The following is a 24,493-nucleotide window of genomic DNA, read 5'->3' on the forward strand; positions in this document are numbered from 1 at the left end:
GTTCAAAACCCTGCAGGTCCCATCATGTGAGAATCACCACAGTCTGCAACCGCAATGTTCAAACTGAAAGCAGTCTTTGGGCCATGGAGCTTTTTATTTCCAAGGTAGATGTTGGCTGAGTGTGCCTCCAGAGTTGCGCATCTAACTTATTTTGTACTAATTTTACTAACTCTCAACCTGAAAAGTTTGACCTGCTAAGCTGGGCAAAAATGTTTATAACCCAAACAAGCCTTCCCTAAAAGCGTGCTTCACCCCCCTGAAATCCAGAGTGATCAAATCCCCAGGTGATGTACTTTAATTGCCTAGAACACTGCTTTCTTTATGCTTTAAATTAGAGCATCATTGTGGAAGGCAAGGTCCCCATCTCCTACAATTCTGAACACAAAATCTATGTATCAGAAGCTGTTAATGAATTGGTTTCCCAATATTCTAAGTGTTATGGTAAAAGACTTTCCTCAATAGTTCATTTCCTATCAGTGAGTAAAATTACACTTTGAAAATGTTATATTCTCTCCTCCTCTCCCAACACTTACTCTACAAATTCATGCTCTCCAAGATTGGCAAATGTGTATCCGTGGTAGCCAAAGACATCTCCTGTAAAGAACTTGATGCTATTTTTGTGACAGATCTGGTCAACTTTAATTATGACATCCCTGGAGCAGCAAGTCAGACATACCTGCAGAAAGAAAGAAATTGGCTGGGTGTGAGTTCTGCAAACTGTGAATCATTGTCCTGATGTCTAAATAAATCTTAATGAACAGTCTCACTAGGCATGTCTAAAGCCAGTTTCAAACTGGTACAACAGGTTCCTTGGATCCTATGGCTACAAGACAAAAGAAAAGTTGCAGGTTTCAGTGCGTAGAAAATGTAAATTATGAGACGTTACATTCTGCAACCCAAATGAAATGTGTTTAACTGGAAAGTAAAAGCCATTTAATAAATTTGTTTCCCCTGATCCATGAACACATATAAACCACATTTCATGGTTTTCATGAAAAGAAAACGACACTAATAACTTAAGTGTAAGTTATTTCTAAGTGATTAAATATATTAAAATCTGAATAAGCTACAACAAGGAGCAAAACCAGTTTTTAAAATTGACCCCTAGTCACGTTTAAATACAAGGGCACTTTTTCCCCTTCTTTTGATTGAAGCGTTCAGATAAAAAAGATAAACAAGTCCTGTTGAGATTACTTTTCCAGTTTTCCATGTGAAAACTTTATCTCAATTTAAGGACCAAAAAAAAAAAAAGGTTACAGACCAAGTGACCTTCCATTCAGACTTAGACAATGAACTGGTGATTTACTCAGTGGAATTATCAATGCTGCTCTGAGGCCTGTAGGTTCTATTCCAATAAGTTAAGGGATTGGAAATGGCTAAATTTCATGGCATAAAACACCATCTTTCTGGAGAAGCTTTGTAATCTTGTCCAAGAAGATAACTTCTAATGTAGACATTTTTCATCTGAACATAGAAAGTTGGGGAATAAATTACAAAAGGATATTTTCATTTGATAGAACCTCTCTGCTCTTGTCTGGCAGGCAGACTACTGAAATAACACTCATGGAGAAATATGTGCATCTGGTGTCATTCAAAGGACACAGCCTCCCAAGGAAAAATCAAATCTAAAAAGGTGAGACAACCACAATTGAACATGCAATCAACTGACCAAATGGAAACGTATAGAGTCACAAGTGACTAAACCCAATTCAGGACCAGTCAAACATGGCCTGTGTGACAGTCATGCTTGCCCCGTGCACATGCATTATACAAGCAACTGGCTCCACGCTTCAGTTCTAACAAAGCTTCTAGTTGCTAGAAGGTTGAGGGACACCTAGAATAAATCAAATGTGGTTACTATGAATAAAGGAATGAAGAGAAGACCTTCATCCACATGGAAAATGTTCCAATATCTGGAGTTACGAAACAGAATGAATTAAAAAGAAAAAAAGGACAAAATGCACAGATGATCCATCATTTCAAGCCCGTATTTGAACAGATGCGCATATGAAATATAACAGCGTGAAAAACAAACTACTCAACCCGAATTCTAACCTCTCGTATAATGGGCCTTTCATTTAAAAAACAAGTAGATCATCTGTGACTTTCACAATTATTCAAGCTTCTTGCAGGGCACAAGGAACCATGTCTGAAAGGTCACAGGCACTGAAACAGAATTTAACTTATCCTTTCACCTCTGCAGAGATTTGGCAGAGAAACCAAGTGAGGTTGGATATGCTTCATTTGGCTTATGACTATAGTGATTTTGTCTAGTTATCCATGGCAACGTGGTCAAAGTGGCTGTGTGACAGAGACAGACCAAGATCAGGTGTGCTCTTTTTAAAGACAAAACACAAGCTGTAGTTTGATATTTCTAACCAAAAAAATGACTCTGCTACAGAAATTAATCACCAACTTGTTAAGTTTTCAGGAGAAAACATTTGCAATAATATGTATCAAAGCCATGTGCAAAGATTCTGGAAGGAAGACAAACACCAAGGATGAAACCTGGTCTAGGGGAACATATGCCCAAAGAAGAAACCAACAGATAGCAACTCGCAGCTATAGCAGACCCAACATACTGGATCCACCTACCAACACATTCCATCTACGAAGGCAGTGTAGTAAACCTAAAGAGCAGTACAGCTTATAAACTTACTTGGGAAAAAGCCCAGAATTCAAGATTCTAATGCTTTAGTGTACCTAGAACACACACAATTAGTGCTTTAACTCCCCCAGATCGGACACTCTCTATGAAACTCACAGCATCAAATTGAGTGAAAAATGACTCGGGTTTCTTTTCTATATCCTCAGTGTCCGCCTTCACTTCCACCATGGGGTTGAGGTTCTGAGCTCGCTCCAAAGAGGCTTCGGCCCTATTTCGGCCAAGAGATCCAGTGCGGATCAGGAATTGAGCTTCAGGGTCTTCTGGAGATACCTAGGAAGAAATTTTTCTTAAATACTTGAATTTGGAGAAAATCGTATCTCAAAGACAATGAACCTTTCCATTTTAAAGGATAACTAAAATACCTACCATTTGATTGCATTACTGTTCCTGCAGGAATCTGCCTAGTGCAGACGCCCTATACTCTTTCCTTCTGAGGCTTTAAAATAGACATTTAACTTTTACTGGGCATTGATGGTTAAAGAGCACCCCCTTGTGTTTATAAAGAAAATTCACTCTAAACAGAAACGTCCATGCTTTCTTCTTCAACTTAAGTTTGTAACTGCTATCAAAATGATATAATTAGTGGTAAGCATTTACCAGATACATACCCAAGAAACATAAGTAGTTTTAAGGATGAAGTCTCTTTCTACAGTGGTTTAAAATTAGACCAGTGCAAATTCAGACACAATGAAGAATGCTTGAAATGAACTCTTAAATTCAATGAAAACTCAGAGGAGGAAAGCTGAAAGGGGACTGGAGTAGAGAGATGATTTCACCTATAAGGCTGGATGTATCGCAGAGAGCCTCAACGACAGGTAACATAATCACATGACAGTCCCCAGTAGGGTTACAGACTCCATATTGTTCACAAGCATTTCCCCCCACATCAAACATCTAATTTAACCATTAATCTCTAGGTGTGACTTCGTCACCTTTACCAAAATTGGGTTCACCAGTAATAATCTTCCCTCCCCCTCTCCTTCCAAGTACCCACAGCACTACCTTACTACATTTCCTTCAAAAAAATGAGCTGGTCCTTCTCCCATTCAAGGCCAACCCTCTAACGGGATCCTTGACCCATCCCATTCCGCTTCTTCAGAGATCTCATTATACAGTATTATGAGAAGCTATACACCAGGGGTAGGAAACCTTTTTTCTGCCAAGGGCCATTTGGATATTTATAAAATCATTCACAGGCCACACAAAATTATCAACTCAAAAATTAGCCTACTCTATTTGGTCAAACATTTAAATAATTCACCCATAATGCTTGGCAGGGCCAGACCAAATGATTTTGAGGGCCTTATACGGCCCACAGGTCAGAAGTTCCCCACCCCTGCTATATACCATAGTGGTTAAGAGCAAGGTTCTGAAATAATTCAGGCAGGATTCAAATCTTTTATTCAAATGTGACTCAACCACTTATTGTGTGACCTTGAGTAAGTATGAGGGAATCACATGTAAAATGCAGATGTTAATAAAAACAACGCACTTACTAATTACTCCATCAATGCTAATTCTTACTATCCATGCTCTGCTCCCTTGGCCTCTCAGACCCTGGCTCTCCTCCTCCCTCGATAGACAGTCTATTCTAGCCTCTACATGGGTCCCAAGATTCCATCTCAGAATCTTTCACCTTTTCACTCTGTATACCACCATAAACCAACTCAATGATTCTTTTAATTTCTACCAGAATTTTCTGGTCTTTCTTAAATTGCTCTTACTGTACAGATTTCTTCCTGATCTGAGCCTTGTATTAAACTAACTTCCCACCAGATACTTCCTCCTGGATATCCCATAGGCCAGTGGTCGGCAAACTCATTGGTCAATAGAGCGGCAAACCGCAGCTCGCGAGCCGCATGTGGCTCATGAGCCGCAGTTTGCCGACCACTGCCAGAGGCCCTTCATATTTGACTCTTGTATTTGTCTCTGTTGATAAACCCACCAAACTGCCCATCCTGTCACCCGAACCAGAAACCTGATGTTCAGCCCTAACTGGTTTGGCTCAGTGGATAGAGTGTCTGCCTGCGGACTGAAGGGTCACAGGTTCGATTCTGGTCAATGACATGTACCTTGGTTGCGGGCACATCCCCAGTAGAGGGTGTGCAGGAGGCAGCTGATCGATGTTTCTTTCTCATCGATGTTTCTAACTCTCTATCCCTCTCCCTTCCTCTCTGTAAAAAAATCAATAAATTAAAAAAAATAAAGAAACCTGATGTTCAAATCCTTGGTATGTCCTCGATAGCAGTCACCTGCTACGGAGGCTAAGAGCATGGGCTCTGCCAGGAGTCAAAATGACTGAGTCACTGTCTCCCACTAACTACTGTGTGACCTTAAATGGGCCAGTACTTCACTTCCTTGTCTCAGTTTTCTTATCTATAAAATAGGGATGACAAACTCTGCAAGTCAGAGTTGTGAGGACTAAATGACACTACAGCCACAGCTCTTAGAACAGTGTCCAGCACCTTCAGTAAGTGTCCGTTGTTGTAAGATATTCTGTTTTCGCCGAAACCGGTTTGGCTCAGTGGATAGAGCGTCAGCCTGCGGACTGAAAGGTCCCAGGTTCGATTCCGGTCAAGGGCATGTACCTTGGTGTGCAGGAGGCAGCTGATCAATGTTTCTCTCTCATCGATGTTTCTAACTCTCTATCCCTCTCCCTTCCTCTCTGTAAAATATCAATAAAATATATTTAAAAAAAAAAAAGATATTCTGTTTTCCTTACAAGCCCATATACAATCCTATCAATTCTACTACCTAAGTTTTTCTGCCTCTGTGTCCTTCCTGCCCTATCACCAGTATCATCACTCATATCCTTTTCATCTCACCAAAACTACTAACGCAGCCTTCTAAGTGGTCTTCTATCCTGTATCCTGTGTCAACCATAGTTGATACAGTAATTAGCCATCTACCCAAAGTCCGAAGCTGACCAGGTCACTCCTCCCCCCACTGGAAACTCTTCAATGAATCCTTACCACCCAGGGGTCTAAGTAAAAGCTTACAGTGGGGCTTGCCAGCAGGCTCTTCAGGACTTGGACCTTACCTGCAACCTACTCCCACCTCCCACTACTTTGAGATTCATACTCTAAACATTCCACACTGCTTTCTATATTCTATTTCTCCCCTGCTGTTTTGTGCCACTGCTAATGGCCCCTGCCTGAAATACAGCCCCTCAACTTCATCAATCTCTACTTGTTCTTTAATACTCAACTCAGATCAGAACTCCAGGAAGACTTTTATGTCCCCCTATCACACCCTGAGTCAGGGAGCCCACTCTGGTTTCTGGAAAAAAATTGAGAGTGGGAACCAAATACCTATAATACTTCAGGGTAGCAGAAGGTGATCCTGCTTATTGATGTAAACAAAATGAAAGCCTCTAAGGGGCAGAAAATAACATCCTCATTTTATAGATGAGCAAATTGAGTCTCTGAAAGGTTAAGTCCTTTGCTCACCTTGAGGAGGGAGGATCTGAACTCAAGTCTGCATGATTCCAAAGCTTTTGCACTGTGTAGCACTGTCTGCCTGGAACTTTTCTCGTCGTGCGGAGGAGGGAAGGAAAAGGGGCCACAAGCAAATTGCAAAGGGCAGAGGAACCATAGTGTTCATGAGCTATTAGATTTATGAGATGGGGGTCAAGGAGGGTAACTTGACTGGGACCAGGTTACATGCAGCCAGAGGTTCTCTACCCTCCCTGACTGTCAGGCTGACCTGGAGAACTTTTATTTTAAAATAACTCCCCAAAGATTCTAAAGCACAGATGGGACCGAGAACCTCTGTGCGAAGCCTGGAAACCAGTCAGAGGAGTTCGGCCTTGCATCGGAAGGCAGTAGAACTTCACTAAGTTCTCAAAGTGAAGCGGTAAGGTATGACAATCAGCCTGTTCACTTCAACACTGGGTGGCATTCATCACTGGACTGAGGCAGTGACAGAACCATATCACACCCCTTGCTGTTAAATTATCGTTCCCCATACTTGGATTTCTCCAACCAGATGAGAAAGTCAGCATTCCTGTGTGCTTTCATTTATTCCACACCAAGGCCTCCAAGTTGAGGAACCATCCTTCCTTCAGTCTCTTAACGCTTAACCTCTCTCTACATTACAAATTCTTCCTCTAGATGGGGTGTTCCTGCCTCTAGGGGGCACTGTGGTTGGGGAGATGTCAAAGCAGCAGGTACTCCAACTGTTAAATTGCTTGCTGGAATTTTCCTTCCTTAGAAGGTTGTATTTTTATTTATTTATTTTTTAATCCACATCTGAGGATATTTTTCCACTGATTTTTAGAGAGAGTGGAAGAGGGGGGAAAGATAGAAATATCGATGTGAGAGAAACACATCAATTGATTACCTCCAGCACTTGCCTGGACCAGGGCCCAGGCTGGGGAGGAGCCTGCAACCAAGGTACATTTGGTTTCCCCTGATCCAATTAATCTCCTTGACCAGAATCAAACCCGGGACCCTTTGGTTGGCAGGCCAACTCTCTATCCAAACCAGCTAGGGCTTAAAAGGTTTTAAATTCAAGTCAAAAATCAATATATGACTGTGATATTAAGAAAAATTCATATTGCAGTAAAATTTAAAAAAATTAATGATTGCAGCCCTGGCTGGGTGGCTCAATTGATTGAAGCATCATCCAGTGCACAAAAAGGTTACAGATTCCATTCCTGGTCAGGGCACATACCCAGGTTTTGGGTTCAATCCCCCGTCAGGGAGTGTATAGGAGCCAATCGATCAGTGTTTCTCTCTCACATCAATGTTTCTCTCTCTCTCCTTTCCTCTCTTCCTAAAATCAATAAAATCAGCGCTAGCTGGTTTGGCTCAGTGAAAAGGGCATCGGCCTGTGGACTGAAGGGTCCCAGGTTCAATTCCAGTCAAGGGCACATGCCTGGTTTGTGGGCTTGATCCCCAGTAGGGTGCATACAGGAGGCAGCCAATGATTATCATTGATGTTTCCACCTCCCTCTCCTTTCCTCTCTGAAGTCAATAAAAAAATATTTTTTAAAAAAATCAATAAAAACATACCCGTAGGTGAGGATAAAAAAAAAAGTATTTGAAAAAAGTTAAAAAATAAAAATTTCATTAACGTTTACTTTTGTCCATAGGCTATACCTCACACTGTGCACTACTTATATAGTGTGAGACAGGACCCTTCTTCATTGCCCACAAATTACAGGATGGGGCAATACAATCTTTAAAGTATTTTACCTAAAAAGACATGATTCCTGGAATTTGCTTTAAAATACTGTCAAAAGCCCAGCCTGTGTGGCTCAGTGGTTGAGCATCAACCTATGAACCAGGAGGCACAGGTTTGATTCCCAGTGAGGCACATGCCCAGATTATGGATTCAAACTCCAGTATGGGGCATGCAGGAGGCAGCTGATCAATGATTCTCTCATCATTGATGTTTCTCTCTCTCTCTCTCTCTCTCTCTCTCCCTCTCCCTTCCTCTCTGAAAGCAATAAAAATATTTTTTAAATATATATATAAAATAACATAACATACTGTCAAAAACTAGAGAGGGTAAAAGATCAATTTCTTTAAAAATCAACAAAATATTGTTATCTGGAGAAGCCAGGTAGATGGGATGTCAAATATTATCCTCTCTACTTTTATATATATTTGAAAATGTCTATTTAAAAAAACTAAAATGCCATTGAGGCATGAGAATGTAGAGTAAGAAGCAGTTATTTTCACTTTAGATAAAAGACAAGTCAGAGGAAAGCTACACTGGAGCTGGGCACTATTATTATATCATCAATTAAATCATTATATCATACTAGAGGCCTGGTGCACGATCAGGGCCAGCAGACCAGGGGAAGGGACCGTGGAGGTTGGCCAGCCGCAGGAGGTTGGCTGTGGGAGAGCACTGACCACCCAGGGCAGCTCCTGTGTTGAGCATCTGCCCCCTGGTGGTCAGTGCACATAATAGCTACCTGCTGGTTGTCCGGTCGTAATGGTCGCTCAGGCTTTTATATCCTATCTCAGTGGTCGGCAAACTCTTTAGTCAACAGAGCCAAATATCAACAGTACAACGATGAAATTTCTTTTGAGAGCCAAATTTTTTAAACTTAAACTTCTAACGCCACTTCTTCAAAATAGACTCGCCCAGGCTGTGGTATTTTGTGGAAGAGCCACACTCAAGGGGCCAAAGAGCCACATGTGGCTCGCAAGCCGCAGTTTGCTGACCACTGTCCTATCTAATAAAGAGGTAATATGCTAATTGACCATCACTCCATCACAAAGATGGCTGCACCCACAGCTGAGGCCAAGTTCCCATAAGGAGCCTTAACAAGCAATCAGCAGGGACCTGCCTCCTCTCCCTCTGACTAGTTCTCAATAAAGTGTTCTCAACTACGCCCTCCCCTGCCCCATGGGGCTTGACAGGGGACCTCAGGCCATGCCCCTCACCAGGTGGGGCTTGACAGGGGACTTCAAGCTGTGCCCCCACCCCGGCACCAGCCCGGGGGACCTCAGACCGCACCCCCCACCCGACGGGGCTTGACGGGGGACCTGAGGCTGCGCCCCCCACTGGTGCTGGGCTAGTGGACCTGAGGCTGCACACCCCCCGCCTGGCAGGGCTTGATGGGGGACCTCAGGCCATGCCCCTTACCCAGTGGGGCTTGACGGGGGACCTCAAGGCACGCCCCCCGCCCTGGACTGGGATGGGGGACCTCAGGCCACGCCCCCCATCCTGGCACCAGGCCAGGGGACCTGTGGCTACACTCCCTGCCCAGGAGGGCTTGACAAGGGTGGGACTGGCCGGATCTGGATCTAGCCCAGGGGTGGGCAAACTTTTTGACTTGAGGGCCACAATGGTTTTTTTTTGTTTGTTTGTTTGTTTTAATATATTTTATTGATTTTTTACAGAGAGGAAGAGAGAGGGATAGAGAGTTAGAAACATCGATGAGAGAGAGACATCGATCAGCTGCCTCCTGCATGCCCCCTACTGGGGATGTGCCCGCAACCCAGGTACATGCCCTTGACCAGAATCGAACCTGGGACCCTTCAGTCCGCAGGCCGATGCTCTATCCACTGAGCCAAACCGGTTAGGGCCACAATGGGTTCTTAAACTGGACCGGAGGGCCGGAACAAAAGCATGGATGGAGTGTTTGTGTGAACTAATATAAATTCAAAGTAAAGGAGCGGAGGGGAGCCCTGACTGGTTTGGCTCAGTGGATAGAGCGTCGGCCTGCGGACTGAAGGGTATCGGGTTCGATTCCGGTCAAGGGCATGTACCTTGGTTGCGGGCACATCCCCAGTGGGAGTTGTGCAGGAGGCAGCTGATCGATGTTTCTCTCTCATCGATGTTTCTGACTATCTATCCTCTCTGTAAGAAATCAATAAAATATTTAAAAAAAAAAAAAAGGAGCAGAGGGGAGAGCAAGAGAACCGGATAGAACAGCCGGATCCGACCCGCGGGCCGTAGTTTGCCCAAGGCTGATCTAGCCCAATCCGGGGCGGGGGGGGGGGGGGGGGGGGCCAGGTCTGGGTCTCACACGATTTTGAGGGACATGTGGGTGGGCGGGGACTTGACTCTGGGTCCCGTGGTGCGCCCCAGACTCTGACAGGAGGAAGGTTTTCATATACATTTTACTAATTTTCTTTCATCTCTGACACTTCTATTATAGAGAAAGGGCAAATAGCAATATTAAATTATTTCCTCTAATTAATCCCCTTTTAATGTGCACAAATTTCATGCACTGGGCCACTAGTATATAGATAATTACCAATTATTGGATGTTTTGCTTGTTATGTGTAGGCACTATGCTAAGCAGTCCGAATACATCCTCTCTGATCCAATGTTTTCCAAAGTAATGTCTGCAAACCATCTACAACAAGATCTCCTAGGATAACTTTATTTTAATTTAAAAAAAAAAAAGTATTTTTATATATTTCAGAGAGGAGGCGAGGAGGAGATAAAAACATCAGTGATGAGCCCCTAGCTGGTTTGGCTCAGTGGATGAAGCATCAGCCTGTGGACTGAAGGGTCCCGGGTTTGATTCCGGTCAGAAATACATGCCTGGGTTGTGGGCTCGATCCCCAGTGGAGGGCGTGCAGGAGGCAGCCAATCGATGATTCTCTTTCATCATTAATGTTTCTATCTCTCTCTCCCTCTCCCTTCCTCTCTGAAATCAATAAAAATATATTAATACTTGCCTATCAAAAAAAAAAAGAAGAGGAAAAGAAAATATCACTAATGAGAGAGAATTATCTATCAGCTGCCTCTTGCATGCCCCCTACTGGGGATCAAGCCTGCAACCCAGGCATGTGCTCTTACTGGGAATCGAACCTTGACCTCCTGGTTCATAGGTCGATGCTCAACTCTAAGCCATACTGGCCAGGCTATTTTTATAATTTTTAAAAATTGAGTTGAGCCCTGACAGGTTTGGCTCAGTGGATAGAGCGTTAGCCTGCGGACTGAAGGGTCCCAGGTTCGATTCCGGTCAGAGGCATATACCTTGGTCGCGGGCACATTCCCAGTGGGGGGTGTGCAGGAGGCGGCTGATTGATGTTTCTCTCTCATTGATGTTTCTGACTCTCTGTCCCTCTCCCTTCCTCTCTCTATGGAAAATCAACAGAATGTATTTAAAAAAAAAAAAAAAATTTGAGTTGAGATACCTTTTAAATATATTTATTCCTGAGCCTCAACTCAGACTTTCTTTCTAAAGTAGAATTATTGGAGCCAAGACCGGTTTGGCTCAGTGGATAGAGCGTCAGCCTGCAGACTGAAAGGTCCCAGGTTCGATTCCAGTCAAGGGCACGTAACTTGGTTGCGGGTACATCCCCAGTAGGAGGTGTGCAGGAGGCAGCTGATCGATGTTTCTCTCTCATCGATGTTTCTAACTCTCTATCCCTCTTCCTTTCTCTCTGTAGAAAATCAATAAAATATATTTTAAAAATATACATATTAAATAAATAAATAAATAAATAAATAAATAAATAAAGTAGAATCATTGGAGGGTGAAGGACTATCCTGTGACAATTCTACATTTTTTAATTAGGTGATTTATAAGCACAAATTGGAAACTACTCCTCTACCCCTCAGGATCACTCTCCAAGAGAGAAGTTAACTCCACGTGCAGATAAACAAGCTCAACAAGGAAACAGGAGTGGTGGTACTGAAATAAAACGCAGTGCTAGCACCATCAGTCTCCAAAGGCTACAGTTCCATGAATGCCAGTCCTCCTTTCACAGCCCTGAAGGGGCAAGTAGGAACTCCCCAAATCCCTAAGTGTTTATAGCTAAGAGGGGAGACTGCTTTGGAGAGTGATGAGGTAGGTGGCTGCACATCTCACCTGTTCGTGATCCAGCATGGTCAGTCCTTTCACTCCTGCCAGGATGAGATTCTTGGCAATTTCAGCCCCGAGCCCTTTCATGCCGACAAGAAGCACCCGGGAGGCCCGCAGCCTGTAATGCAAACATTGTTAACTGGATGACAGAACAGCAGAAACTTGCCACATCACTGAAGAACCAAACAACAGGGCAGTAATTTTAGTTTTCATTCACTGCACTGAAGCAGCACAGCCTCAAAATTAGAAAAGAGATGCTCCAATCCATCCTGCAAAGCACATTCATTCAACAAATATTTGTCGAGCACCTATGCCAGGCACCTCTCTAAGGTGTGGAAATAAATCAAACATAATCCTTGCCCTTCTGTAACTTATACTTTGTGAAGAAAGCAGATCAATAACAGAGTATATAGGGTGGGACAAAAGTAGGTTTTACAGTTGTTCATATGGAAAATAAAAAATTAATAAATAATAATACAAGAATAAACTGTTTCAGGTACTCACACTATAAATTTACTTTTGCCTCACCCTGTATATTATGCCAAAAAGTGATGAAAATCAAGCATGATGTGATCACGACTGATGGAGGATGTTCTTTTAGTCAAACTCATTGAAAAGGCCTTTCTGAGGAGGTGCTGAGCACAAATAAAATGAAGTAAATGATGAATATATAGATATGTGGGAGAAGAGCATTCCTGGCAGAGAAAACAGCAAGAGCAAAAGCCCTGAGGCGGGAGTTTGTGGCATGTTTCAGGGAGAGGAAGAAGAGCAGTGAGCAAAGGGGAAACTGGTAGGAAATCAGGTTGGAGGCAGAACCAGGGCTACATCATGAAGGCTCTCACAGGCATTGTAAGGTTTCTGGGTTTTATTCTAAGCCTGATGAAAAGCCGTGGGGTAGTGGGGTCTGGAGGGGAAGAGTATCACAGTTAAGGTGAGAGGATGATGGCTTAGACTAGTACGATAGCCGAAGAAGAGGTGGGAAGGGGTACCATTTAAGCTATAACACACAAACAAAAACGTGGCAGCGTGAAAGAGGGTGTACCGAAGAAATGTTTGAATCATTTTAAGTATAATGTGACAGAAGACGCGGCTAACAGAAGGTAGTCAGAGGCTGGGCTATCCCAAGAAGTCTGGACTTAACTCTGAGGTCAGTGGGAGATAGTATACAGGTCTACAATATCTTACTTGAATTCCCTTGGAGGAGAGGAAAACATACAAAATTCCCATACATAGTGACAAAATAAAGGCACAAGTTCTTTTCAATGAGGAAAGAAATAAAAAATCCCTTGAAGCACAAGTGTTTCAGAATCACAATTTTTGATTTGAAAAAGGAATAAAGTGTATGATGTCATATGAGTACTAAATTCATGGAGTCATTACTTTGTAAGGTATATAAATGTCTAGTCACTGTTATACACCTGAGACTAACATAAACTTTTTTTTTTAAAAAAATATATTTTATTGATTTTTTACAAAGAGGAAGGGAGAGGGATAGAGAGTTAGGAACATTGATCAGCTGCCTCCTGCACACCCCCTACTGGGGATGTGCCCGCAACCAAGGTACATGCCAATCAAACTTGGAACCCTTCAATCTGCAGGCTGACGCTCTATCCACTGAGCCAAATCGGTTAGAGCTAACATAAACTTTTATGTCAACTGTAATTGAACACTAAATTTTTTAAAAATACAAAATAAAAAAATAAAGTGCTCATTCATTGACATTATAAAAAGGAAATAAAAGAGTTTACATCATATATTATGAAACAACCCCATCAGGATCTTAGACAGCGCCCTGTAATTAAACTCCTTAGTATTTCTGCAGCGAATATATGATTATTCACACTGAAAAGGATAAGTAAGAACTAAGAACAGCCTCACATAATTTCAAGTTCTGCTGGACAATGAGTTTGCTCTTAATTTATGAAATGAGTCAATTCTCAATAAGTACCAGTATTGGGAAGAACATGCAGGAACTATTTTCTAATGGTTCTAATAATTATGGATGTTGTATGCAGACTAGAAGTCTTTAATGAGAATGGTGGCTGAGTCCTGTGCTAATTCTTGGTGCTAGCAGATTTTGGATTTTCTTCGCTGATACAGTCAAAGGATAAGATGGGGAAAGAGGGAGAATATTGACAATATTTCCCTCAAAGGAATGTCTGGGTCTCAGTTTCTCCATTATTGCTTTCAATCTTTGGCCCCTTCACTGCCAGTCACAGGATAGCAGACACAAGCCTTTCAAGTGACAATTCCACTTCACCAGAACAGGAGAAAGCTGAGAAGAGGACTTACAAGATACAATGAGCAGGTCCTTTATCAGAGATGTAGAGCATCATACCAATGGATGGGAGGAGGAAGGAAAACTATTTGGCTTTCCAGAGGAGCCCTAATCCCTCAAGAATCAGCAAAAATAATAAGCAATGTTTCCTAAAAGAATATAGTATACATATCAAACCAGCCTTCTGCCTGGCCTCCTTGCTCAGAAAGGTTGAGCACCCTTGCATTTAGCTGTACCTTCCAAGTCTCTGCTATCACTGTGAGTCTATGAGCCTTCCCAGCACCTGGCCCTGACACTGCTGCACTTGGAACTCCAGGTTCTAAGTTCCCTTTCAGACTGAGTGACTGGGTTTTCTGCTGTCTGACTGCTCCAGTACCTCAAAGATACAGCCCTGCTTGTGTCTAGGAATCCATATCTTCAAATATTACCAATGGCCTCCTAATCTCCACGCCCACTAACTTCTCAGGCTCTGTTCTCCTTGATATTTCTGCAGCAATAGGCACTACCTATCACTCATGCCTCTATGTCTGAAGACTTGGGTTTGAATTCTGGCTCTGCCACTTCCTACTTGGCTGACCTAGAGAATCTCTCTAAACTTCAGTTTATCCACCTGTAAAATGGGGATACTAATTCTGACTTAATGGTTTTTAATCTCCTCAACAACCTGGTAAAATGTGTATACAAAGCCATCTAGCATAATCTTTGGCATGTAACAGATGCTCAGTATATGTTACTTGAATTTATTAAACTACTCCCCAATCCCATTGCCTTAATTACAAATGGCTCAGTAAAAGGTTCATTCTGATTAAAAACAAGCCAACACAAACAAATGACAAAAAAAAATCTAAAGCTGGCATTTAAAGCCATTCAGTACTGGCTACCTCCGACTTCCCCAGCCTTACCTCCCACTACTACCAAATTACTTTACTCAATCCCAAACATGCCGTCAGTTTTCCACCTGCAAACTTTATTTTTTTATATGCCTATATTTTTACTGATTTCAGAGAGGAAGAAAGGAGAGATAGAAACTTCAATGATGAGAGAGAATCACTGATTGCCTCCTGCATGCCCCTCCACTGGGGATCCAGCCCCCAACCTGGGCATGTGCCCTGACCGGGAATTGAACCGTGACCTCCTGCTTCATAGGTCTATGCTCAACCACTGACCCACACGGGTCAGGCCACCACCTGCAAACTTTAAATCACAATGTTCCAACACCTTGAAATGCACCTGTTCTTCCTCTCAAGCCTTTCCCCAGACTTCAAACCCCAACTTGAGTGCCATTTCCTCAGCAAGTCTCTTCTTATGGCAGACTCAAATACTCGCTCCTCTGAATTCAGAGCAAATGCCACATATAAATGCCTCTGATAAATCACATATAGCCACGTGTCCTCTCCATGATCCCTACATCCTGTGGAGCTCTTCAAACTCTGCGAGTTTGTTTTGTTTTTTTTAATTCAAGTGGCATCACCACTGACCTTCATGTTTATGTTGTTAATCCTTAACCATGCCAGGGGCCCGGAGATTACAGCTTACTTATGGCTCAATTACATGAAAAGCACTTAAAATAGTACCTGGCATTGAGTCAGCATTTAATGAATGTCAGCTATTACTATTCATACTCTGACACAGCGATTCCCCTTCTAGGAATCAATCCTACAGAAATATTCAAGTGGTCACAAAAGTCACGTACAAATATATGCAAAGCAACATCGTCCACTTGCTTCCCTCTACCTCCACAGTGCCTGGTCTGAGCCACCATCATTTCTCGCCTACAGAACTCAACAGTCTCCTACCCGGCCTCCCTGTTTACACTGTCCCCATCTCAGGCAAAGAGATAGGACTCTGGCATTAGTTGTTCTCTCCAAACTTTTCACATGACCCATCCTTTAGGTTTCAGCTCAACTGTCACTGGTCACCTAATCCAAAATATGTCCACTCCCTCTTCTATCTGGAATTATGCTAATTGCTTATGTTCGTTGCCTGTTCCTCCATTAAAATGTTAATTCCAGATGATAGTGATGATTATAAAATGTAAACTCCAGAAACCACTACATCCCTAGCAGTTATGACTGTGCTTGGCACTTATACTGTTACTCAAATAGCTGTTGAATTAACAGATATACCAAAACAAGCCCAAGTGTCCATTAGCAGAAGTACATGTCTGGCATGTAATTGAACACTCATTATGGGCCAAGCACTGTTCCAAACTCTTTTTTTAAAAAAAATATATTTTATTGATATTTTACAGAGAGGAAGGGAGAGGGATAGAGAGCTAGAAACATCGATCAGCTGCCTCCTGCACACCCCCCACCGGGGACGTGCCCGCAACCAAGGCACATGCCCCTGACCGGAATCGAACCCGGGACCCTTCAGTCCGCAGGCCGACGCTCTATCCACTGAGCCAAACCGGTTTCGGTCCAAACTCTTTATGTCATTTAATCCTCATGGCAATCTTATCAGCTGGTACCTTGTTATCCCTATTTTACAGCTGAGAAAACAGACACAAAGTCAACTAGCTTAACCAAGGTTATACAACTAGAAGTGACTAATATGAGCTAGCAGATAAGGGCAAGAATAAGGTAGAGCGATTAAGATGGTAGCTCTGGATAGATTAAGAAGATGGCGGCACAGGTAAACACCTATACTTGCCTCCTCTCACAACACATCAAAATTACAACTAAAAGGCAGAACAACTATCAACCAGAACCGCGGGAAAGCTGGCTGAGTGGAAGTTCCACAACTAGAGAGGTGAAGAAAGCGCATTGAGACTGGTAGGAGGTGTGGAGGCAGGGAAAGGGCTGGCACCTGGGTGTGCCGCTTTTTCAGTCGGGAGGGAGATATACAAGCTCCCGCTTGTTCTGAACTCCAGTTCTGGGCAAGACTCTGGGGGACCCAGACACATACGTGGAGAAACTGGACTGTCTGGCATCGGGACAGGAATGCGAGGGCAGCTTTCTTTCAGAGGTGCTTGCAGCAATCATTGTTCCTGAGCAGGACGCAGGGACCGCTGCGGTGCAGGGCTGACTGGCCACCATTGCTGTTTGCTCCGCCCTGGTGATTCACTGAGACCCCGCCCCACCCAATTTACAACCCCACCCAAGCTGTGGGCAGCAGCTGTTGCATATGAATGGCCTGTCCTTTTTCAGCCTAAAACCTGTCAAATAGGCAGCAGCTGGGTCAGGGAGCCCCACAGCAATCAATCCAGCAGCAGTAGCCTGCCTTGCTACACAGCTAGGCCTCGTCTGGGCACTTCCAAAGCTGATACAAAGAGGAGGAATCTGCAGATCTCTCTGTAGCTCCTGCTGGGGGGCCCCAGGAACTGGCTGACTTTGCACCTCCTTGGAGATCCAAGAGCCAGTGTACCCAGTGGTCAGTGTAAGACCACCGGATTACAACTCTTCACATCCATAAGAGACATGCTCAAGGGGCAGACTCAGTGAGCACCAAAGCCCCACTGAAGCAAGTCCTGCCCCATATGGGTGTCTCCTGCACAGCAGCTCTTCCATTGTAGATACAGCTGGTCCTCACAGCCAACTGGCCTGGAGGGCCAATTCCTCCCAGTGATACCAACAGCAATCAAAGCTTAAATACAACAAGACTGTGCACACAGCCGACAAAGGGGTGTACCAAGAGTGTCCACCTCAGGTGACTGGGGAGGCTGAGCCACTGGGCCCTCCCTATAGGACACCTACCACACAAGGCCACTCTATCAACTCAAGGAGACTTAGCAGCTACCCAGTACATAGAAACAAACACAGGAAAGCAGCCAAAATGCGGAGACAAAGAAACAGGTCACAAATGAAAGAAATGGATGAAAGCAAACTACTGGATATAGAGTTCAAAACCACGGTTATAAGGTTACTCAAGAATCTTCTAGAAACCTCCAAGGAACTTAGTGAGACCTTCAAGGATCTTAGTGAGAATGACAAAAAAATGGAAAAGGACCAGTCAGAAATTAAGCATACACTGACTGAAATAAAGACTAATATACATATTCAACATTAGACTAGAGGATCCCAAGAATCAAATCAAAGATTTGAAATATGAGGAAGCAAAAAAAACCCAACCAGAAAAGAAAAAAGAAAAAAGAATAAAAAAATATGAAGATAGTGTAAGGAGCCTCTGGGACAACTTCAAGTGTACCAACATCCGAATTATGGGGGTGCCAGAAGAGAGAGAGCAAGATATTGAAAACCTATTGGAAGAAATAATGACAGAAAACAAGTCCAGGAAGCGCAGAGAACCCCAAACAAGAGGAATCCAAAGAGGACCACACCAAGACACATCATAATTAAAATGTCAAGGGCAAAAGACAAAGAGAGAATATTAAAAGCAGCAAGACAAAAACAGTTACCTACAAGGGAGTACCCATATGATTGTCAGCTGATTTCTCAACAGAAACTGCAGGCCAGAAGGGAGTGGCAAGAAATATTCAAAATGATGAATAGCAAGAACCTACAACTGCCGAAACCGGTTTGGCTCAGTGGATAGAGCGTCGGCCTGCGGACTGAAAGGTCCCAGGTTCGATTCCGGTCAAGGGCATGTACCTTGGTTGCGGGCATGTCCCCAGTGGGGGGTGTGCAGGAGGCAGCTGATCGATGTTTCTCTCTCATCGATGTTTCTAACTCTCTATCTCTCTCCCTTCCTCTCTGTAAAAAATCAATAAAATATATTTAAAAAAAAAAAAAAAAAAAAAAAGAACCTACAACCAAGATTACTCGACCCAGCGAAGCTATCATTCAGAATTGAAGGTCAGATAAAGAGCTTCACAGATAAGAAAAAGCTAAAGCAGTTCATCACCACCAAACCAGTATTACATAAAATGCTGAAGGGTATTCTTTAAGAAAAGGAAGAAGAAGAAAAAGATAAAGATAAAAAATTATGAACAGCCCTAACCAGTTTGGCTCAATGGTTCCAGGTTCGATTCTGGTCAAGGGCATGTACGTTGGTTTCGGGCACATACCCAGTAGGGAGTGTGCAGGAGGCAGCTGATCGATGTTTCCCTCTCATTGATGTTTCTAACTCTCTATCCCTCTCCCTACCTCTCTGTAAAAAAAATCAATAAAATTTATGTTTAAAAAAAATTATGAACAACGAAGTGACAACAAATACATTTCTATCAACAAGTGAATCTAAAAATCAAATGAATAAAAAATCTGATGAACAGAACAAACTAGTGAATGTAATAGAATCAGGGGCATGGAAAGGGAGCAGACTGACAATTCTCGGGGGGTGTGGGAGGTGTGGGAAGAGATTGGACAAAGAGCTTATACCTATGGACGAGGACAGTAGGGGGAGGGGGGCGAAGGCCTGGGGTGGGGTGGGAACAGGGTGGAGGGGAGCTATGGGGGGGAAAAAGAGGAACATCTGTAATAATGTGAACAATAAAGATTAGAAAGAAAAAAAAAAGATGGTAGCTCTGAGGCCATTCAGCCCTGGTCCGTGTGTGCACGCATGCATATGCATACACACACACACACACACACACACACACACACACAGAAAACTAGGCAGCCATTAAAAAGTATAAGAGAGACCTTGTTGGTGTTGCTTAGTGGTTAGAGGATCGTCCCATGCATGTAAGGGTCTCGAGTTCCATCTCCGTTGGGGGTATGTATGGGAGGCAGCCAATCAAGGTTTCTCTCTCACATCATGTTTCTCCCTTCCTCTCTCTCTAGAATCAATGAAAAAAACAAATGTGCCCTGGCCGGTTTGGCTCGGTGGATGGAGCGTTGGCCTACGGACTGAAGGGTCCCGGGTTCGATTCCGGTCAAGGACATGTGCCTTGGTTGTGGGCACATCCCCAGTGGGAGGTGTGCAGGAGGCAGCTGATCGATGTTTCTAACTCTATCCCTCTCCCTTCCTCTCTGTAAAAAATCAATAAAATACATTAAAATAAAAAAGTTATACTGCCTCTCAATATCACAAATAAATGTAAAATTACATTGTGACATATTGTACATATAGTCCACTGGTAACAACAGTGGTGGTTATTACCATCCACAGAAGATTCACTAAGTACCAGGTACTGAGCTAGGTACATTACATGTAGTACCTCACTGAAACCTTGACTAGTTCTTCAGCATTTTTCTCTCTCCAATAAAAACATACATGCTCTAAACATTGCATAACATTTCTCTTCCTAAAAGCAAGGGGGCTCTACAGACCTCGTGGGGTAGGCCATCATGTTTCCATAGGAACGGAACCATGTCTGCCTTGAGAAAGGAAAAAACTAAGGCTCAGAAAAGGTGTTCAAGCTCTCACAGCTAATGGGTGGTCAGATTCGGGATCAGAATTCAGTTCTGACCATGATCTATGACTTTTTTCTCTCAATGTCTCCCCCATGCTCCCTGTATACAGCAGGTTCTAAATAAATATAAGCTGACTTACTCTCATTTCTTTGACTTCTGCTCCCATATGAGTATCTTTTAAATTTCTGGGAAGGCAGGAACCAGGGCCTTTATATATAATCTTTGAATTCACAATATGCACTTCAAGTTAAGTCAAGTAAATGAATTCCATTCATGATTAAAAACTCTTAAGACTACCAAATTCACACTGAAACCACCCTTATTGAGAGTCTAATATGTGAGTGAGTCACGCAAAGACCTGGTAGTGTGAGGCTATTTCAAACAGGGTAAGCACAAAGCCCCTGAGGACACAAAGAACTCTAGCATATTTGAGGAACAGAAAGATTCAAGTCGCTTTCATGGAACTTAGGCAAAGTCTGACAAGCCAGAACATGAAAGGCACTGGATTTTTTTTAAAGCTTTGGATTTTATTCTGAGTGTACCAGAAAATATCACTGGAAGGCTTTAAGCAGGACCCCTAATTTAAATTCATTTGGCAGCTGTGTGAAGAATACATTATAGCCCTAGCTGGTTTGGCTCAGTGGATAGAATGTCAGTCTGCAGACTGAAGGGTCCTGGGTTCAATTCCAGTCAAGGGCACATACCCAAGTTGCATGCAGGAGGTAGCCAATCAATGATTCGCTCTCATCATTGATGTTTCTAGCTCTCTCTCCCTCTCCCTTCTTCTCAGAAATCAATAAAAATTAAAAGAGTACATTATAAAGAGTCAAGAGTAGAAAAGGGGATACCAGTGAAGAGAATGCTGAGGTGATCTGAGATGATGGGTGTGGCTTAGACTAAAAACTGAAGGGCTGCCGAAACCGGTTTGGCTCAGTGGATAGAGCGTCGGCCTGCGGACTGAAGGGTCCCAGGTTCGATTCCGGTCAGGGGCATGTACCTTGGTTTCGGGCACATCCCCAGTGGGAGGTGTGCAGGAGGCAGCTGATCGATGTTTCTCTCTCATCGATGTTTCTAGCTCTCTATCCCTCTCCCTTCCTCTCTGTAAAATATCAATAAATAAATAAATAAATAAATAAAAACTGAAGGGCTCCCTAGCCGGTTTGGCTCAGTGGATAGAGCGTCGGCCTTTGGACTGAAGGGTCCCCGGTTCGATTCCGGCAAAGGGCACATGCCTGGGTTGCGGGCTCGATCCCCAGTGTGGGGCATGCAGGAGGCAGCCCATCAATGATTTCTCTCATCATTGATGTTTCTATCTCTCTTTCCTTCTCCCTTCCTCTCTGAAATCAATAAAAATATATATTTTAAAAAATAAATAAATAAATAAATAAATAAATAAATAAATAAATAACTGAAGGGCCCTGGCTGGTGTTACTTAGTGGTTAGAATGTTGGCCCACACACCAAAGGGTCTCAGATTCGATTCCTGATCGAGGGCACATACCGGGGTTGCAGGTTCAATTCTGTGTCTGGGAGGCAACCAATTGCTGTGTCTCTCTCCCACTAATGTCTTTTGCTATCTCTCTCAATCCCCCCTGCCTCCTTCCCTTTCACTCTCTCTAAAAATCAATGGAAAAATATCCTCAGGTGAGGATTAAGCAAAAAATAAAAGGGGAAAAATTTAAGAAAGGTACATGAGATAAAGTTTGAAGCAGAGCCAGCAGGACTTCCCAATAGATTGGATGTGGGTATAAGGGACACCGAGAAACAAAGAAGTAGATTTCTGGTTTGTACAATAGAAAATGGTGAAGCCATCGGCATTTGGCAAATCTGACCACTTTCACCTTATAAAAATAGCCCCCCCCCTTCATTTAAAAGTATGGTACTTTTCATTTAAATCTACAATCCTGCTCCATCCAACTGCCCATTCATTGTATGTACTTAAATGTCTTGTCATAATCCACAATATAACTTAAGACTGCTCCCCACTGTTATCTGCTTAAGCAAATACGTTCCTCCTAGTCTTCCTCATCCTTCTGAAGTCCCCACTCAACCCACTGACACCTGCTTTACATTTGCCTTACTTATCTCAAGCTATTTCCTATGTAGTTTCCCTTCTTTTGTTGCTAGTGATTTTTACTTGTCAGTAACTGTAGCTATAATTTACTAACTCCTTTCTGTGCTTAGGCACTACTCATGCATTATTTCATTTAGTTCTCCATAACCGTATAAAGTAGATTATATTATCTCTCCTTGATAAATGAAAAAACTGAAGCATAGAGATGTATCCAAGGTTACCTAGGGGGAACAGAGGGGGGGGGCCCGCTGGGAGGAGGTAAAGGGTGGTAAAATGGGAGATATCTGTAATATTATCCTATATAATAAAAGCCTAATATGCAAATTGTCCCCTCAACCAGTTGACCAGGAATTCGACCGCTCGCTATGACGTGTGCGGACCACCAGGTGGCAGTGCGGAACATGGCGGGCATCAGTGACACGGAAGCCACTGCCAGTCCTGATGGGCACCAACGAGAGTGGGCCGTGGTGGGATGGTGGAGCAGGTGAGTGGGTGGTGCCATGCCAAGGAGGGTGTGAGCAGGGGCCAGCCTATGGCCCCGCAGACGGCTCCCAGTGGCGGTGGCGGGCGGGGGGGGGGGAGTGGGCTGCCACCCAGCTCCCAGGCACTGAGGGGAGCCGGGCAGGGAGACCCGGCCCCGGCTGATCACTCCACAGACGGCGACCAGTGGACGGCAGACCCTGATCGCCCAATCGGGGCCGGGCCCTGGGCTGGGATGGGGAACTGGGGGTGGGTCGCAGCGACCAACCTCCCGCTGCACCCAGGAGGGGGGCTGCAACCTCTAGCCAACTACCTGGGGGCAGGGGTGACGGGAATGGTGGTGCGGTGAGAATGCAGGGTGACCGCCAAGCTTGCTCTCACTCCCCCTCCTACCCTCCCTCCGGATGCTCAGGTGCCGGGCGCCCACAAGGAGCCTGGTCCACACCCACGGGCCTCTTCTGGGTGAGCTGGGCCGCAGCCACTGGGACCACAGGGGCCAGTCCGGCTCCCCGTGGGTTGGCACAGGAGCCGGTCTGCAAGGCCAGCCAGGAGAGAGCGTGCAGCCTGCCCGGATTCCGTGTGGCGCCACCGGGTGGCCCAGAGGCCACGCTGCGCCCCGCCCCGCAGCATCCTGCCACGCTCACTGCAATTCTGCGTGGGGACTCAGGTGCCATGACTCAGAAGGAGGGGGGTGTGCAGGGGCCCAGGTACTGCCCAGGGCCCCGAGGTCAGCTGGGACCTGCCCTTCCACGCCAGACACTTGCACTTCAAACGCCAGCCAGGCCTAGGGACCACACCCGTGCACAAATTTCATGCACTGAGCCTCTAGTCCACAATAAAAAATATATTGCCCTAACTGGTTTAGCTCAGTGGATAGAGCGTTGGACTGTGGACTGGAAGGTCCCGGGTTTGATTCCAGTCAAGGGCACATGCTCGGGTTGCAGGCTCAATCCCCAGTGGGGAGCATGCAAGAGGCAGCAATCAATGATGCTCTCTGATCATTGATGTTTCTATCTCTCTCTCCCTTCCTCTCTGAAATCAATAAAAATATATTTAAAAATATATATTTAAAAAATAAAGAACTGTACCCAAGGTTAAATAACTAAGATGTTCTTGAGCTGAGATTCAAACTCACCACTATCAACCACTAGAATAAATTGGTCCTTATATGAAACAACCGGTACACAGAACATACTCAGTCACTTTAATGGCAAATATGTGCCTATGGAATCAAATGAAGTTCCTCTGAACAGCCAGCAGTGTAGGGTAATGAGTGCTTGAAAATAGGAAAGTTTTTCTAGTCCCTTTTTCGTAAAATCCAAATTTCACAGTTAAAAAAAGTCTTAAAGATTTAGTCACACTCACCCCTCCTTTTGCAGATGTGGAGGATAAGGCCAAGAAATTCTGTGACTCACCCAAGAGCAAAGAGCTATTTAGCAGAGATGAGGATTGAACCC

The 24,493-nt window shown here is 44.0% G+C and overlaps 1 protein-coding gene across 1 annotated transcript in view; it reads right to left on the reverse strand.

Moving 5' to 3' along the window:
* The window catches only part of SAE1 (SUMO1 activating enzyme subunit 1), a 77,147-nt gene that overhangs the window by 47,185 nt on the left and 5,469 nt on the right, over positions 1 to 24,493 (reverse strand). Inside the window, exons 2-4 of the mRNA XM_080645816.1 lie at positions 11,958 to 12,069; positions 2,765 to 2,938; positions 534 to 676 (exon numbers count right to left, since the gene is read on the reverse strand). Of these exons, the coding sequence (XP_080501942.1) occupies positions 534 to 676; positions 2,765 to 2,938; positions 11,958 to 12,069 (429 nt within the window). The remainder of the gene's footprint in view (positions 1 to 533; positions 677 to 2,764; positions 2,939 to 11,957; positions 12,070 to 24,493) is intronic.

This window comes from Plecotus auritus (genome assembly GCF_963455305.1).
Source record: "Plecotus auritus genome assembly, chromosome: 10".
Lineage (NCBI taxonomy): Eukaryota > Metazoa > Chordata > Mammalia > Chiroptera > Vespertilionidae > Plecotus > Plecotus auritus.